Source organism: Dermacentor andersoni, chromosome 2 (genome assembly GCF_023375885.2).
Source record: "Dermacentor andersoni chromosome 2, qqDerAnde1_hic_scaffold, whole genome shotgun sequence".
Classification (NCBI taxonomy): Eukaryota; Metazoa; Arthropoda; class Arachnida; order Ixodida; family Ixodidae; genus Dermacentor; species Dermacentor andersoni.
Genome location: NC_092815.1, coordinates 231459730 through 231478375, shown reverse-complemented (window position 1 = coordinate 231478375; position 18646 = coordinate 231459730). Strand labels below are relative to the sequence as shown.

The following is an 18646-nucleotide window of genomic DNA, read 5'->3' as shown; positions in this document are numbered from 1 at the left end:
GAAATTGTTGATGATATAACCATCTTTCAGTGCATACATCTTGCCTTGTCGTATGCCAAGTTTTCTTTTCACCGATTTCATGCTACAGCCATTTTTTACAGCTTTCTCAATCTTTCCCACGTTAAAGTTTCGAATATTCCTTACTTTCTTCTGATTGATCATATAACTCTGACATATCACTTCACCCCTATTAATAATGTCAAGGAATCAGTGGAGTGCTGTCATCATTGCTGCAATCGACAATTGCTTTGCTAAACTACAGCAGGAAGTATGCATAATCTTTAAAAGATATTGGTAGTAAAAAAATGAGTGAACAATTGAATTAAATACTGCGGTTCCACAGTAGGATAGAATTGACTTTGATACTAACATGCTGAAATATAAATTATGCACTACTTGGTTGCTAATGCCTCGTATAAAACAACAACCAGTGAACTGGTGGTGTGAGTAAATCAAGCATGCTCTATGTGCTGGAGCCCATGCACATGCAGTTAATGAGAAGAGATTAATTCTACTTACTTGCTTAGCCCGAAGGCGGCTGGAGATTGGGGATGTTGTCTGTGAAGGGAGCTTGCGCTTCCGCGCTCCTCTGACGACCTTTCCTTGCACTAGCAAGCTTTCCGGCTTAGGTGCAGTATTCGCCTGTGGCTTAGAGCTCTCCATGGCGGCACCACTTTCGTCTTCAGTCTCAGGCACCGTGCAGACAACTGAGGACATGTCATCAGCAGGATCGCTCGTCTCAATTTCTACCTCAGTGCAACCTGGGGCTACTATTTGCTCTTCAGTGTCCACTGCCAACTCCACTTCGTTGGGGTCTTCAGAGCTCGGAATAGGTGCACCAAACTCTGGTGATGCCAGAGATGAGGCTGCCTGGGTGCTGCACTCGGTGCTTTCACTGTAACATGCAGAGGAGCCTTCACTCATTCGCAGGATGCACTCCTCGCTTGCCTCACTGTCCACAAGTGCCGAGGATGCCACTGAAGGCTCGCAGTGTGGAGAGGTTTCGATGTCCTTTGTCACGGGCTCACTTTCATCCGCCAGTTGCTCCTCGCAGCTGTACGTTTCAGTGTCAGCTGACTCTTGTGTTGAACATACTTCTTCCACGTGACTGTTAACTGTGTTGCCATCTTCTCCAGACTCTTGCAACTTCTGCTTCACTGGCAGGCTGTCGGTAGGTTCTTCTGCATCGTCGTCCACAAGCGGAGCAATGCCGTCTTCCAAAATTTCATCCTGCCACCCGATAGCCCCGCCAGCAAGTAGCGACCCCCGGGAATGCTTCTTGTTCTTCTTCAGAGCGCCCTTTTGTGCACGTGCCGTTAACGACCTGCATTTTCGGCGCCTGCTTTTGGCAGGAGACACCGGCATCTCTTGGCTGGAAACTAGCCGGCCTCTCTCCTTGTCTTGAAGCCAGACTGTAACAGGGCTATCCGGGTGTGGATCTTGCAGTGTGTGGTCCACAAGTGGCTTATCCTGACCTGAGTTGGCCATTTCCACTTCATCAGCTGAGTCAATGGTGGACTGTGAACTGGGTACCACGTCAGTGTCTGCCAATGTCTCACAAGTTTTGTGGTCTGGTGCAGGTGGTCGGATGAAGGAGAGTCTGGCCTTTGGACGATGCACTCGGGGGCTGCCTGCTGGCACAGGCTGGGAAGGAGAGCCCACCTTGCATGGCTTTTGGCCCTATCGCAGACAGAAAAGGTGCATAGTAGAAAAAGCACACTTTATGGGAATGTACAAATTCTCTTTGGCAAGCACTTCGAAAAACCAAGAACATAAGATGCAACTTGTTGCTCACAGCTTAACACTTTCCTGTGTGCACCTATTCCTATCGATAGCCCGCTATCGATAGTTGCAAACTTGTATTTTACCACTTTCCGAGCGCTCTTAGACAACCAGCACCATTAGGTTACTTAAGAACTATATACAGTAAAATTTTGGTGATACGAATCTCAACGGGCTGCGTAGAATATTCGTATTACACGAAATTCATATAACCAAAAAACAAATGAAATTGGCATGAAAGAGCCAGAAACTCATTTTTAGAAATTTATTCACGATGGAAAAAGTCCCGGATGTCATTATGGGTTTTCTTCTTCGCCAGGTTGGTAACAGCTAATTCTGGAAGTTGTACGCAAACCTCACAAAACCAGCTTCACGGGAACGTTGGATACAGCACAGAGCATGAGCCTCATGAGTAGTGAGACGTGGGAGAGACTGCCAGTTTAGGACTGGTTTCCACTCCGGAGTGTGCAGTGCGCGCATTTGCCACTGTGTTATTGGCTGCCTTCAGCGGGCCTCACCCCACGCTGTGAACATAGAAACAGCTCGCGCGCCAACCCGCCTCGGCATACTCGGCGCAGCGTCCTCGCCACTTTGCTGCCAGCAGTACGCTGTTTCACATGGTGTAATTTTCACTCAATGACACAGTGAATTCCGTCACTCAGCGACCGCCGCGACGTCGCGGGCTCTCCGCACTTGGATTCCAACTAGCTGGTCCTGGCGTCGCTGAGTCGCAGCGATCGGCACAATGTGGCCAGGCAACGTGTGATGTAACAACATGGGCTGTCAAAATGGGCACTTTTCTGTTTTACCACGTGCTGATAGCTTCGTGGAGCAACGTTGCATGCTAGCTTTAGTGACGTTTGAAAAGGGTGTCTGACTGATGTCTGATGGTGGGCAGATCGTTCTAGAAAAACTGGCCACCCTGTATACGCAATGTCTCATGACCTCGAGTGTACCAGAATCTTGGAAGAACGCTAACATAATCATAATCTATAAGAAAGGGGACGCCAAAGACTGGAAAAATTATAGAACGATCAGCTTACTGTCCGTTGCCTACAAAGTATTTACTAAGATAATCGCAAATAGAATCAGGAACACAGACTTCTGTCAACCAAAGGACCAGGCAGGATTCCGTAAAGGCTACTCAACAATAGACCATATTCACACTATCAATCAGGTGATAGAGAAATGTGTGGAATATAAGCAACCCTTATATATAGCTTTCATTGATTACGAGAAAGCGTTGGATTCAGTCGAAACCTCAGTAGTCATGGAGGCATTACGGAATCAGGGTGTAGACGAGCCGTATATAAAAATACTGAAAGATATCTATAGCGGCTTCACAGCCACCGTAGTCCTCCATAAAGAAAGCAACAAAACCCCAATAAAGAAAGGCGTCAGGCAGGGAAATACGATCTCTCCGATGCTATTCACGGCGGGTTTACAGGAAGTATTCAGAGACCTGGACTGGGAAGACTTGGGGATAAGAGTTAATGGAGAATACCTTAGTAACTTGCGATTCGCTAATGATATTGCCCTGCTTAGTAACTCAGGAGACCAACTGCAATGCATGCTCACTGACCTGGAGAGGCAAAGCAGAAGGGTGGGTCTAAATATTAATCTGCAGAAAACTAAAGTAATGTTTAAGTCTCGGAAGAGAACAGCAGTTTACGATAGGTAGCGAGGCACTGGAAGTGGTAAGGGAATACATCTACTTAGGGCAGGTAGTGACCGAAGATCCGGATCATGAGACTGAAATAATCAGAAGAATAAGAATGGGCTGGGGTGCGTTTGGCAGGCATTCTCAGATCATGAACAGCAGGTTGCCATTATCCCTCAAGAGAAAGGCGTATAACAGCTATGTCTTATCAGTATTCACGTACAGGGCAGAAACCTGGAGGCTTACGAAAAGGGTTTTACTTAAATTGAGGACGACACAACGAGCTATGGAAAGAGGAACGATGGATGTAACGTTAAGGGATACGAAAAGAGCGGATTGGGTGAGGGAACGAACGAGAGTTAATGACATCTTAGTTGAAATCAAGAAAAATAAATGGGCATGGGCAGGACATATAATGAGGAGGGAAGATAACCGATGGTCATTAAGGGTTACGGACTGGATTCCAAGGGAAGGGAAGCGTAGCAGGAGGCGGCAGAAAGTTAGGTGGGCGGATGAGTTTAAGAAGTTTGCAGGGACAAGATGGCCACAATTAGTACATGACCGGAGTAGTTGAAGAAGTATGGGAGAGGCCTTCTCCCCACAGTGGGCGTAGCCAGGCTGGTGGTGATGATGATGATGAATAGGGTGTACTCACCAGCGCCTGCTGCTTAGGACCTTTATAAACATGTTTTTTTTTCTTCCGCTCACACAATTCGTTTAAAAGGAGAAGCTGCATGCTATCCAAGTCAGGAGCAGTCACCACCTTCAGCATAAGGCATGTACCCACTCGATCGCCACCGTTGTCAACCTTTTCAACGCTACAAATTGTGCCAGTTGCTTATACATGCACACTCAATAGTAGCTTGTTTTTCTACAAAAGCAAATACTCCTTCTGGAAAAGAGTTGTGGCTTCCATAATAACAACGAAGCTAGAGTGTACGAAAAGGAACCACCTCACCGATGCTGCGGAAGCAGCAGAAGCTTGATGTGGGCGAGTTGGTTGAGCATACTTGATGAAAAAAGAGAGCGCTACGAAGACGAGGACGAAAGAACAACATGTACGACAGACAGGGCGCTACTTCCAACTAAATGTTTTTTGAAGAAACAGAACTTTAAATAGATGCAACCAAGGATGGCCCATCATGACATCACGACCTCCCTATCTCTTCAGAAAAGCTATCTCCTTTTCGGTAAGCGTCACTGAAGGGCAACTAATGCCGAGGGCACGTGCATTAGTTGCCCTTCAGTGACGCTTACCGAAAAGGAGATAGCTTTTCTGAAGAGATAGGGAGGTCGTGATGTCATGATGGGCCATCCTTGGTTGCATCTATTTAAAGTTCTGTTTCTTCAAAAAACATTTAGTTGGAAGTAGCGCCCTGTCTGTCGTACATGTTGTTCTTTCGTCCTCGTCTTCGTAGCGCTCTCTTTTTTCATCAAGCTGCAGAAGCCGCACACTCATACTTATGGTGTTGTGCAGCGTCTCACTCGCCACATCTGCAAGCGATCGTAAACACTCAACACTTTTAAACATAGAAAAATCGTGTACTGATCCTATTTTCAAATAATAACAGGAAAATTAAAATATTTAACTAGTTTCCATGTTGTCTTTATTTAATGATGCAGGCATGGATACTTTGTGAGCAAGCGGCAACCTTGGGCATTGCTGCGATAGAGATTGCACACTTTCACAGACTCATGTGAAAGCTGTCAGCGAAAATCGCTCTGCGACGTGTGCAGCACAAAACAATTTTCGCCCCAACTGTGCCATGTGAAACAGCCTAGTCGCCGTGTTACGGCTCGCTCATTTGCTGGACCGTTTCCACTCTGTACAGTTCGCGCAGTTGCCGCTGTGTTATCGGCTGCCTTCTACCAGCCTCCCCCTGCGCTACGAGGAGGAGCTCGCACTGAGCTCGCCGATCCACTCTGGCAAGCTTCGGCAATTCCCCGGCGCTTTGGCCGGGGAATTGTACGAATTCGTATCACACCGAAATTCGTACCAGCTGTGATCGTATCACCAAGGTTTCACTGTAGCCAGTTTTGGTTTCTGGTTTTCTTTTTCTGCGGTGCGCAGATATTTATAGCGCCTCCAGAGAAGGGTCGTGGTCGGCGCGATGAGCACTCATAGTTTCCAAGATGGCATCGGTGTCACTCATGCACAGAAATGTCACATTTATACCAATTCTAACGCATCTGCACGCAAGTTTTTGAACTTTGGAAGCAGCACTGACGCAGAAGGCAACTTTGGTTTGTCAGATTTCCGAACGGAGTTTTGCTTTCTTCGCCAAACCACTTCAAAGGTGCCATGCACCAATATGAAGATATGTTGCGTGTTCTAAAGGTCACAGTTCTTACCTGCAGGGTGTTAACAACCCTTGGTCGGGGTAATTTTCCGGTGGCTGCATAGCAAGTTGAATTTTGCATAAAAAGACGACCGGCAATCAACCTCGGCATCACTCTATAGTTAGTCACTAGGGTTAGTGTCTTCTTTTATATCTCAAGAAACTTTTTACATAGAAAGATGGTATTTTCAGAAATTTTCTACACATCGTTTGCATTCAACATGTGTATTCTGGTATTTTTTTAACGTTTTTCTGTGTGAAGCAACAATGATCTTTTTATATAACTGTTTCTTTCTTTCTACAAATTTTAAAAAGTTTTTCCAAATTCCTTTTAATAACATGTTGGCAAATAGTGCCGTTGTTAAGCAAATTCCTTTTTCGTCAATTTAACACAGACACACACACACACATTTTAATATCAAGCATGCTCAGGGATAGGAAAATAGTATTTACTATGAACACCACATTAACAAACTTTTCAGATTAACAAGCGTTTCAGAAATCCCCTGCTGACTTCTTATAGTTTCAATGTAAAAATATTTCAATAATACGAGCTTGAGAATATTAAACTTTTCAGAATAAAGACCGTTACTTAGTTTATCTGTGATGTAACAACACCTCAGTACAACAAACTAATATTCAGAAAGTTGGGGATTCCTAGATTTCTGTGTATCTTTCCCAGCTGCCGAAACAGTAGGCTAGCAGATGGCAAGGTGCAGAGAGCAGACGTCGCGGCGCATGGGTTTGGAAAACCTGAGACGGCGCCCGAGTGAGAGGGGAAAAAAAAGAATGAGGGCGAGCGCATGCTCTGCCCAGAAAAGTGTCGACCAGCAACAGAGGTGCGTCTCTTCCTTTTTTTTTTTTGTGCATGCCTCTTTCGTTCACGCTTCTTTTTGCGGCCATAAAATAGCTATGCGTGCGGTGACACGTAACCTCCATACTCGCGGGGCTTTCGCACGGTCGCACTTTTCACTTTTTGTGTCGTTTACGTTAACCTGCACTTTTACATTGTTCAGGTGTCCACCTACAACGAGACAGTTGCGGTGCACACAGCAAGAAATGTGAAAAACAAACAAAAAGCAAGAAACATTGCTGTTTGGAGGTGACATGGAGCTACATTTTTGTCGCTAGTTTTCTTGGTGTCAGCATCTGTTTTGCGCGCGTCACTCTGATTATACGGTGCTTCGGTGGTGCGTGGCAGCGGAATCTATGGAAAATAGCAACAGCACTTGCTGAGAGCCAACAGCGATATAATGTAGGCTATATAACGGTTGTGGTCAACAACAACAAAAAAGGCGCCTTTCGATTCTTCTCATCTGCACTCGTGGGCACGCAACAAATCGCGAGCGGCAACGATAGCAGTCACGTTTACACTGACACGTTAGAAGTGTACCCTATTCATACGCCTACGCTTGTAACACAGCTAAGATATTTGCCCACCCTTAGCGGAAACGTGCCATATTAGGATAGTAGTGAAGACAGATGCCGCAGTTTCCGCAGCATGCTGGCCATGTGTTTCTATGTCACTGGCAGCTAAGTGCGCCCATCTGTTTCTGTCCCCTCAAAGTGGACATGGCTACGTTATTGCTGCAAACTTGCCGATATTAATGATATTATTCATTACTGATACGGAAGAAACTGTTTCAATGCACATTATGTACTCACAAGAAGGAAAAAAAAAAATCGCGTTCGGCACGTTCGGCTTGCTCCGCCAGCAGCCATTTTTGTTTTGGTGTCCCGCAGCAATTGCGGGGTGAAAAAAATTTTGTTTTTTCGCGGGAAATTTAAGCTGCGTAATGATCGCACCCCTGATATTGCATTAATTTTTCCGACAAAAAAGTGCTATCATTATGCGAGTAAATACAGTACCGTGGAACCCTGAAGTTCGTTACATTGACATTTCACTGTACTAGAGTACCTGAAAGCTGCTGCTTTTCCTGCGGGGCGGAAAGTGTTTGAACGTGCTCTCATAATCAGACTGGAAGCAGTGCATCGTCGTCATCATGCTAGTGAGAACTCATCCGGTGGCCATCCAAGGTTACCATCTTGTGATGGTGATGGAGATGACACTGGCTGGACTGGCTCTATCGGTAAGCCGTAGTAAATACCGCTAATGCGATTTTTGTTTTGGTTTCGTATCACATTGCACTGCACAGGCGATTTGCAGAAAAATTTTCTTGAAAATAAACATTAAAAGAGAACACGCTAGAATCGAATAAGTACTCTAATAAATATGAGTTACCATTATCACTTTAATTTTCCTGGGGTGGGCCGAAAACAGGCGTTTTTGATGCATTCATTCACCGTCAGGTGCGTGCATGCGTGCGTGCTGACCAGCCAAGTTTAATTACCCGGCGACGGCCAATTTCTGGATCAAAATAACGAAAGTTTGGGCTCGTAGACATGTCCGAGCACTGGCCGGTACCTTCAGTCAAGATAGAATTAGGTAACCAAAAAATTGAATTAACCAGAGTCGACTGAATAGAAGTCTGCTGTACTACTGTGTCATTGCAGTGCCTTCAGATCAGTTGTTCTCAAATGATTGCATGCTTGCCTTCGGAGTTTCCACGGAGGTTGGCCAGAGTGCGGAGTCCTGTTGGGTCTCGGGCACTATGTCGCCATTTGCTGTGTTTGGTGGATGTATCTCCTGCAATGGTGGAGTGTGGCACCCTTCACGGCTCGGTGGGCCCTCCGACTGCAGCCCATTTTCGTCACTATCAGAATCCAGCACGATCACAGGCACAGACTGCGCAGCTTGATTCTGCAGAGTTTCAGGGCAAGTAGGAAACATTGTAGCATCCATGTGAGGCAAAAAACATGTGCACAAAGCAGAACTTGCACTGACATCCATCACTACACCTTTTCACTACAAAGGAAATTTTTTTGCTTTGTGGATAAGCCTGCAGTCACAACTTGACCAATTACTTCCCAAAAATACAGCACACCCCCTTTAACGTGATACTTCGAATCTTGGGAAACAAAACTTGGGAAACAGAGATAGCAGGGCTCTCGAAACAAAATTTCAGTGCACGCTGAACACATTACAAATTCAAAACATCTAATAACTCATAACGACAAAGATGCTCTATACAAACAGAAATGACTGTCATACCATGACCTGAAATGTGCCAATAAAGTCAAAGCTTGATATAACAAACACAGATATAATGAATTACTGGATTGAAGAAGCAAAAGGTAAAATTTGGTTGACCATGCTTTATTTCAAGGAAACCAAAAGTGCAAGGCCCGACACGGTATCGGTTATAGCGAAACAAATACTTGTTTGCATGAGCCTAAGGATATATAGCCTGGTAGCAAAAATGTCAGATACAGTTGTCAACCAATGTTCTAAACACCCAATTTTTTTTAACCTGCCCATTCACAGACTTCCTTGGGGCACCACCACCTACCCCATGACCAATGTCATTAAAATGGCAACAGAAAATTTGGATGCTGCCACTGGCCACTATAACGTAAAGCTATTCCTAACTTTTCTATTTAAATTGTGCTATCAGCCCTTCACAATTAATGAAAAAAATTTTGGGCCACCCTCACCTCGCCTGTCTGCCATGCAACATCACGAAAACCCCAAAAACGCACTATCAGATATAATATGTGCACACTGGTTATGCATGGTTAGGCCGAACAAAAGAAAAATTATTCTTTCCAATTTAACGCACTTTTCAGATTTTTTTTTTTGTTTCTGAATTCGACGCTCTTTCCGATTCGAGGCATTCTTGGCCTTCCATTGCACACCACCGCAATTTTCGACCAGTCACCGCAAGCAAGGTAAGGGATGATGGACCAATGGCAGACGCCGGCACCACCCTCATTATCCTCTTATCTATTTTCACTGCGCTGGCTCGGCCCCATCTAAACCCTCTACATTTTAGCCGGCTCCTCGTCTCTCGTCAACCAATCAGATAAGAAAAACTGCTTAAGGTAGACCACGTTACTCATTTTTAAAGCAAGCAAAAGTGACATCTCACAAATGAGGAGAGCGTTTGATTGAGCTATTCAGGCAACTCTGCGGGTCACCCCCCAACACCTGTGTCGGCAGTTATGTAAATTTGATGTCAGGAGGTTGGAATAAGACAGATTGGAATAGTTTTGCATTACAGGGCCCACTATATCAACTAGGCATAAAGCTGCAACATTGGTTGCAGACTTCAAACGAAGCAGCATTTGTTACGCCTAGTGGTCAAAATGGTGCGGCCAACCTAGTGAATGGCGACAAGCCATTGCAGGAAGCTTGCCACAAAATGTTTGCACTCGGACTTAAAATGACACATACCTATGACACAGTGTGTGCACATTTCAGCCAGTGGCTTGACTAGTCTGGAGCATATTCGGCAAGCAAATGTGACGATCAAGCATGATAGCACCAGTCACATGGCAGCATATTCGTGGTGACACAGAGTGCATATAAACCATAACTAAAGTTGGTGACAAAGCTGCAGCGATTAGGCCTAGCTGCCTTAGGCCTAACTACCTTAGTGCCCAGTTTCACCAGTAAGGCAGCTGGTGAAAAGCTATTGCGGGAAGCTGATTGTCAGTGCACCATATCTCACTGGCAATGAAACGCGAGATCACGTGCATAGGCTACGCTGACAGCTGTAGCAGAGACAGACATATGCATTTTGGCCAAAGGCTTGTCTAGATTGGACCGCGGCTGGAAAGCTAAGGTGCTAATTACTGTTCACATACTGTTCAAGCAGTAGCACATTAGGAACGGTACATTAGCAACGGTGCAAAACGCACCGTTTTAAACGTAATTTATTCTTCCTGTGCTCTGTGACAGCATAACAAGCTGCCAAAAAGCCACCAAATCGGTCGGTGACCGTTGCTGGCCTCTCGGAGGCACCATGCCCGCATTTTTTTTTCATATATACATGATCGTAATATCTTCAGTTGATATAAGCATATAGTTGCCGACTGATTTTCCGGACTTCAAAAATTCGGACATGCTTGATTATTCGGTCTGCTTCGCGGCACCGCCATTTTCCCCATAGACCATAATGCATAACAACTGCTGAAAGTTCGGACACCTTGCCACCTCTCGTCTGATTTTTCGGACACTTTTTGAGCCAACTCGATTGAGAGCACCATGCACTGACTCTGACCGGTGCATGGTTCGATTTGCTGAACGCCATTTTTGTTTTGAACGGAGCCTCCTAGCTGCCCCACGAAGTGGCGCTACTGCAAATCTCCGCTCATCATCATCGTTTCTGCCTGGTTTGTGGCTACAGCCATTGCTACAGCAGTTCCGGTCTCAGCTTAGTAAGCCATGTCAAGACAGTCCAGCAGTTGATTTGTTTCTTTATGCGACTGGTGTCGGCGTGACGGCGTGGTGATGTTTGCTTTGTGTGCTGTGTCGAGGTTGCGGTGACGCAATGTGGCATACGGAAACATCGTGTTGAGTGTCTAAGGCGCCGACAGTGCCCGCGCAGACTGCACTGGGGAATGCCAGCAAGTGGGTGCCGGAAGGCCTAGGATTTGTCGCCTTCCGATGTGCTCTCTACTGATGCCAAAAATGTTCTGCGAGACCTGCGCAGTGATTGCGATTCCGGACACCGTCTCATTTGACAGTTTCACAGGTGCTGACACTGCTGTACTGACATGCGCAGAAGACGACGGCGAGATCATTCGACAGGTTTCCGCTGTAACAAAATATGTGATAGAAATCGAGAAAGCAGCACTTTCGTAGAGTGCTGTCATAAAAAATTGCGAAAAAATCTGGCTTCCGAAGGCCCCGTCGCACCGCGGATCGCCGGGCTATCCATTGACGCAGCACTGCCATCTTGGTATCATCGTAAAGAGGAGAGATGGGAGCTCAAGATAGCGGGAGTGATGCATTTCTCCACCGAAAAATAAACCAGAAAACGCAAGCGAAAAAAAGGCAAACACGGAATTGCGATTGGGAGTAGCAGTCACGTGGGGCCCAGGGGGCGCTCCTATTGGCTGTTGTAGATTTGAATTGCTGACGAACCTCTCTAGCGCGCATTTGCGCAGCAGCGAGCTGTGCATTTCTATCAATGTGATTGACGATCGTGGCAGCTTACGCACATTTTATGCGATGAGCCCCAAATAAATGAAGTTCCGAACAGTCCACGTGTATGGAAGACCACGAAAGGTGTAGAAAAGAGGGAGAAAACTACTCGTAGAAGCGGATGTTGCAGAGCTTGTTGACGAGGCACGACCGGCGCACGTCGGTGACTGGGGAAGCGCGCCCACGTGCACTGCTGACGACGCGACCACAGAACACCTACATGATCGCGAGCGATAATGAAGGCGCGACTGCGAGCGATGGTGAAGCCACGTCCGCAAGTGATATGAAGGCGCGACCGCGAGCGATGGAGTCGTTACGTCCGCGTGTGGTCGTGACAGCAACGCAACATCGGCGGAGCAGAAGTTTTCACGTCAGCTATTCAACTGCAGATTTCAGCTCCAACTCCACTAATAACGAGGTTATGCAACGAGAGACAAGAGCCGACGTTTTGAGTGCGCTGTCACATGCCTCTGCATGACGGATGGATGCATGATGACCAAAAAAGGCAAGGTGCACGAAACTGCTGCAAGAACGCAACAAACTTCATCAAAATGTAAAGCAAATGTGTCCCCACAGGCAAAGGACTTCATCCCAGACGGGTTTTAGGTGCTCAAAATAAAGATTTACAAATTTACAACAAATGAGACTTCGAGCTCCGTTTTCTTAGCTTTCATTTTTTGTGCAGTTGCTTTCAGTCATCGCAGTGGCATGTTACAACGAATGAAGACAAAAGAATTCTGTCTTTTGCACTTAGATCCTGAAACATTGATGAGTGCAATAAAGTTGTCCATTTCTAACTGCACCACATAAAAAAAAAATTAATGTTTTTTTTGGAAAAGTTGTTAGTAAGACAATATGCAAAGGAAAGCTGAAAAAATATTTTTATGCTGATTTTGGCATTTAGAAAATAAACCAATAGCTTTATTGCACAGAATCAGCCTTTGTGAACATGCAGACGTGAAAATCTTGGCAAACTTATGTGTAATTAATTAATTAATTTGGGGATCACCATTAGAGGCTGTCAATTGTTGTAACTCAAAAACTATAATAGATAGCACAAAACTAATTTCAGTTATGATATCAGCATAACAAATCACACCTGTATGCCAAATTTGACCAATTTATTCCCATTGATAAAAAAAAAAGTTTTCATTGCCACATCTCCCCTTAATCAACAACAACAAAACACGGATGTTCTTTATAAGAGTAAGCATCATAAGGAATGCCCTGAAAGTTTCTCCCGCTTGGAAGTTGAATTTCACGTTACCCACTTGTGGCGGGAACTGTCAGCTCTCAGGACATCCACACGTCTATTAAAAAAAATACAATTTCAGGAGCCCTGACCTCTGCACTGGTGGAAGGCTCATTGTCCATCTCCTCAAACTCCTGTGGAGTCTCGGAATCCTGTGGAGTCTCGGAATCCTGTGGAGTCTCGGAATCCTGTGGAGTCTCGGAATCCTGTGGAGTCTCGGAATCCTGTGTAGTCTCGGAATCCTGTGGAGTCTCGGAATCTTGGCTGTCTAGGCCACTCTGGGACAGGTTGCTGTACAAGGCTGGCAAGGACCTGCGCACAAGACAATGCACATGTTGCATGACCTAGGGCCCACTGGATGCCCCCATCTGAAGGTGTTGGAGGGGCAGACAAGTGTACCGTCAATTTAAGCAACCAGGGTCTTTTGATCAGCCAATTATCGCCTCACTGCAAAAGATGCCCGATGCATACTATGGCTGTAATCATGGCTTCAAATTATAATAAACCATTTCAGCTAACTGTGATGCGCATGTATTGCATTACGTGGATACTGACTGCGGTTAGTAAAGGACCAGTCATTGCTCCATGAAGCTCTAACAGGATGACTCATAACTGCCCTGAGGGCTAAAATCCACAGGTCAGGAACTTGCAGTAAAGGAATCTCAACATTTTGACATGCAACCATCCACCCCTATTGCAAAATCCAGTATCCAGTGCCCAGTGCACGCTGGATTATGGGCCCAGTGTCGCGCGCTGGATGCTGGAGCACTGGGCAGTCGCTGCATAATGGGAGGAACTGGGTACCGGTGCGAAAAGTAGCTCTAGAGCGTGAAATGTGCGGTGCCTGGCATCCGTATATATGTTTTAAAATACAGAAAGCAATAGAGAGAATTTTAGTGCAATAAAAAATAATAAAGAAAGTAAAAATAAAACGTTACAACCAGGATTCAATCATCTGACCTACAGATCCCAAGCCCGGTACCTTACCACTACGCCAGGCCAACACATAGCAAAGTGGGAATAATTTGCCATGTCAAGGCCTATACTCCATTCTATACACAGCAATCAACGCTGTGGAAGCTACACAACAAGTGCGATGAAGAAAAGTGATCACTGCGCACATTTCATCTACACTTTGCTGCGCGCCGACAGCGTTCGCTCGCGCGAGCATGCACGGGAGGCTCCTCGCGACGGGCTGCAAATAAAAAACCCCAAGAGAACAACAAAGATAAGAATTATATAGAACACGTTAGCAGCCATATACCACAGTGTGTCTGTTTCTAAGGATTAAAACCTGCTTCATTCAATGCTGAGCCTACATTAAGAAACAGTTGCACACAATTGTGGTGAAAAAACATCGAACCATACCCAAATGCGAGCGAAGCCACCAAGAGAAGTCTCTCTAGCCTCGACAGCGTTGACTGCTATGTATGAAACAGAGCATAGGCGCAGCTTTAGTTTCGCAGACGCTTCTAGCACAGACATGGCAGATGTGCTCTCGCCCAGCAACTAAAGCTTACGCATGTATCAGAAAGAACAAGCTGTCATCCGTATTCAGTAGTATGCTTGGAAGTGCGACAACACTGATTTTCATTAGCGATCGGTATTGTAACTACAAAAAAAGTCCTAAATGAACCACCAACCAGGGACGCTGTATGGGCTGTTACTGCTGATTTTGATAGCTGTTTCTTGTTCTTCTCACAAGGCATATGCAACATTTTCTTAGTTTAACGATGCATTTCAATCAATGCGTCTGTCTAGTCACACATCTTCATCAGAGAAGAGTAGGCTAGTGCTGGCAGCCTTCAGCGATAGCCCATGCACATATGTTTATAACGTGTCACATCGGCGCTCATTGCTTCTTGTGTTGACACTGTAGCCACGAAAAAATAGTTTATTTAAGAACACCAATGCGAAAGCTGAAATATGGAGAGATTTATCCTTGTTAGATTTGTTGACTCCTAAGCCCAGATGGGTTGATAGTGTGTAGACGGACTCAGTAGACACGCTAGGCCTAAGCTTCGGTGGAAGGGACCGATCTTGGCGCTGGTACATGGCGAATGCAAAAATGTGTGTATTTGAGCCTCAGAACATTTTATCTATAATATTCTAGTACACCGGGCAAGTGGAAGTGCACCAATCACCTAAGCCTTGTTATCAGTGCGATAATATTGCTACGGAACAGTATTTGCGATCACAAAGAGACGAGCAGTGTGAAGACGACAACGACGATTAGAGGCTAGCGCGGGCTGTTGCCTCTTGGCGAAGTGCGGCATATTTCCTTGTAAATATACTTGTATATAGCTTGTCGTCTGCGTCTTCCTACATAACATGTCTGGCGGAGATGGACATTCCCTGTACCTCGTCACGGTGCTTCGCAGTGGACGGTACGTCGAACTTTCCTTTATGGCTCCCGGCGACGACAACTCGACTCCGCCGGCTCCAACACCTGCTGCCACTTCGACGATCTACATCACTCTCTCCGCTCCCTGTGATCCTGGCGTATTCTCGGGCAAAGATGGGGAAGACGTCGAGGACTGGATCAGCCTGTACGAACACGTCAGCCGCAATAACCGGTGGGATCCTACTATCATGCTCGCTAACGTAGTCTTTTACACTGGTGGCACACCTCAAGTTTGGTTTCGGACGCACAAAGATGAGCTCACCAGTTGGGATTCGCTTAAGCAAAAGCTCAGAGACTTGTTTGGCAACCCCTACGGTCACCAACTTGCCACGCAGAAGGCGCTTTCCGGCCGTGTGCAGACGTCAACAGAGCCCTATGTCACGTACAGTGCTCACGGAATGAAATGGGACACGGAACATTTAGTAGAACCATACATGTGTGCAAAGTACGCGAGAGCACCATGTCATGTCGCTAGGAATTTGGTCACCAAAGGTGACGAGGACTCTGATGTAAGCGTACGCGCCGGAATTGCGTCGATGTGACACGAACTGTAGCCGGTTGAAACGAAAGTACGCGCATTACTTAGCCCTAAATTGACGCGTTTCATTCCGTGAGCACTGTACATTCAGGACGCTTTGGCTATGTGCCGCAAAGTTGACGGACACATGACTGAGTCAGACAAGCTTTCCCACATCCTCAAAGGCATTGCCAATGATGCCTTCAACTTGCTCGTTTTCAACAACGTGGCGACGGTGATTGCAGTTATAAAAGAGTGCCGCCGCCTGGAACTCGCTAAAAGCCGACGTATCCACCAGCAGTTTGCCCGTCTGCCCAACACCCCAGCGACATCTTCCTGTGCCGACGCTCCTCGTCCCAACAACAGTGGCGATGTTACCAGGATCGTCCGGCGTGAGATCGAGGCCGCCTATCCGGCTGCCTTCGACTCCAGCCCCACCAACGCACCTGCAGTCACGGTTTCCCTGATCCAGGCAGTTGTCCGCCAGGAGTTTGAAAACATGGGTCTTCACACCATCTGCTCGGCCCATCGCCCTGATACCCACCCGGCTTCTTTGATTCCACCCCGTCCAGCATCTTCTTAGCCACCACGTATTCGCAACCCATTTGAATGGCGCACTGCTGACGACAAGCCCATTTGTTTTCACTGCCATCGAATCGGGCACATTTTTCGGCACTGTTGCAGTCGCTGGAGTTCCCCGACCCGGTCTACTTATGCTGCCTACTCTCGCCCCCCAGGTGGCCTTTCTCGTCCCTATGCCGCACGCTCCGATAATGCCGCCACTGATTCTCCTGCGCCGAACCGCCCCTATTCTCGTTCGCCTTCGCCCCAACGACAACAATCTCGCTCTCCCCAGCCCCGTCGCTCCTATTCGCCGACTCCCTTCGGATGGCGCTCCCAGCCGGAAAACTAGACGATGCAGCACCTCGAGGCGACGCTGCATTGCTGCCTACGCCGCCAAATCCTCTACTGGCGTTGCCCACTCATCTGAACCTTCTTGTCATGCAAGTTGACGGTGTTTCTGTGTCTGCTCTTATAGACACTGGGGTGCATTTGTCGGTAATGAGCGCTGACCTTCGTAACCGGGTGAAGAAAATAATCACGCCCGCCATGACGCCTGTTGTCCGTGTCGCCGATGGCGGAACAGCCCCCGTAATTGGTATGTGTGCCGCCCGCATCTCCTTCGCCGATCACTCCAGTATCGTGCTATTTACAGTCATCGCCCACTGTCCCCACGACATCATCCTCAGCTTAGACTTCCTCTCCCCACACTCCGCTCTCATCGATTGTTATGCCAGTACACTCCCCCTTTACCTGCCTGTTCTGGATCCCACTAAACCACACCCCAGTCGCCTCGGTTCCGTTGACTTCGTTCGCCTGCCACCTTCGGCACTGACTTATGTTGACTTAGTGCCATCCCCACCAGTCCCCGACAGTTTCTACATCGCGGCTCCTATGCAAGACATCCTCTTTACACACGGGATCACCGTACCTCACACAGTTTTATCTATTACGGCGAATTGCGTCTGCCTGCCAGTGGTCAATTTTGGCTTGATGACACAAATGCTGCCACGCGGGATGTCTCTGGCCCAGCTTTGCTCATTTGAGGATCACTCAGTAGCATCTATTGCAGTAGACAACAATTCAGCTAATCCTCCTCTACCATGGCAGTCAGCAACTCGTACCATCGCCAACTTACAGAAAATGATTGCGCCCGACATGCCGTCCGAGCACGCTCGTGAGCTCTACCGCGTTCTGTTTTCTTACGACGATATTTTTTACTTCAACGATCGTCCTTTGGCCCAAATTACAGCTGTTAAACATCGCATTATTACCGGCGATGCCCCTCCTATTCATCACCACCCGTATCGAGTGTCACCAGCTGAGCGTCAAGTTATTCATGCAGAAGTTCGCAGAATGCTTGCCAAGAAGATTATTGAACCTTCATGTAGTCCATGAGCATCACCTGTTGTACTGGTAAAAAAGAATGGTGGCTCATGGCAGTGTTGCGTTGATTATCGGCACCTTAACAGGGTTACCAAAAAGGACGTGTATCCCCTACCTCGGATTTATGACTCCCTTGACTGCCTCCACGGTGCTCGCTATTTCTCCTCTATTGACCTTCACTCTGGCTACTGGAGATTGCCGTGGACGATCTCGACCGCGAGAAGACTGCTTTTGTAACACCTGACGGTCTTTATCAATTCATAGTGATGCCGTTCGGTCTATGTAACGCTCCTGCCACATTTGAAAGCATGATGGACTCCCTTCTTCACGGTTTCAAATGGTCCACGTGCTAGTGCTACTTGGACGACGTTACAGTATTCTCCCCAACGTTCGCTATGCACCTCGAGCGCCTCTCAGCAGTCCTGGACGTTTTTCGTCGAGCCTGTCTGCAACTCAATGCATCGAAGTGCCAATTTGGCCATCACCAGATTACCGTCCTTGGACATCTCGTTGACGCGAACGGAGTGTAATCGGACCCATGCACGATCCATGCTGTTACGCACTTCCCTGTTCAGAAGTGTGTCAAGGATGTGCGCAGCTTCATCGGCCTTTGTTCGTACTTCCGCCATTTTGTGAAAAATTTCGCCGCCATAGCACGACCACTAACCAAGCTTTTGAAAAAAGACGCCCCTTTCT

At 46.9% G+C, this 18646-nt stretch overlaps 1 protein-coding gene across 2 annotated transcripts in view; it reads right to left on the bottom strand.

The window, feature by feature from the left end:
- Positions 1 to 18646, bottom strand: part of LOC126539816 (uncharacterized) — a 212396-nt gene that overhangs the window by 41096 nt on the left and 152654 nt on the right. For both annotated transcript variants that reach the window (XM_055075745.1, XM_055075746.1), the window contains exons 25-27: positions 13175 to 13394; positions 8336 to 8542; positions 520 to 1680 (exon numbers count right to left, since the gene is read on the bottom strand). In XM_055075745.1, coding sequence (XP_054931720.1) covers positions 520 to 1680; positions 8336 to 8542; positions 13175 to 13394 — 1588 coding nt within the window. The remainder of the gene's footprint in view (positions 1 to 519; positions 1681 to 8335; positions 8543 to 13174; positions 13395 to 18646) is intronic.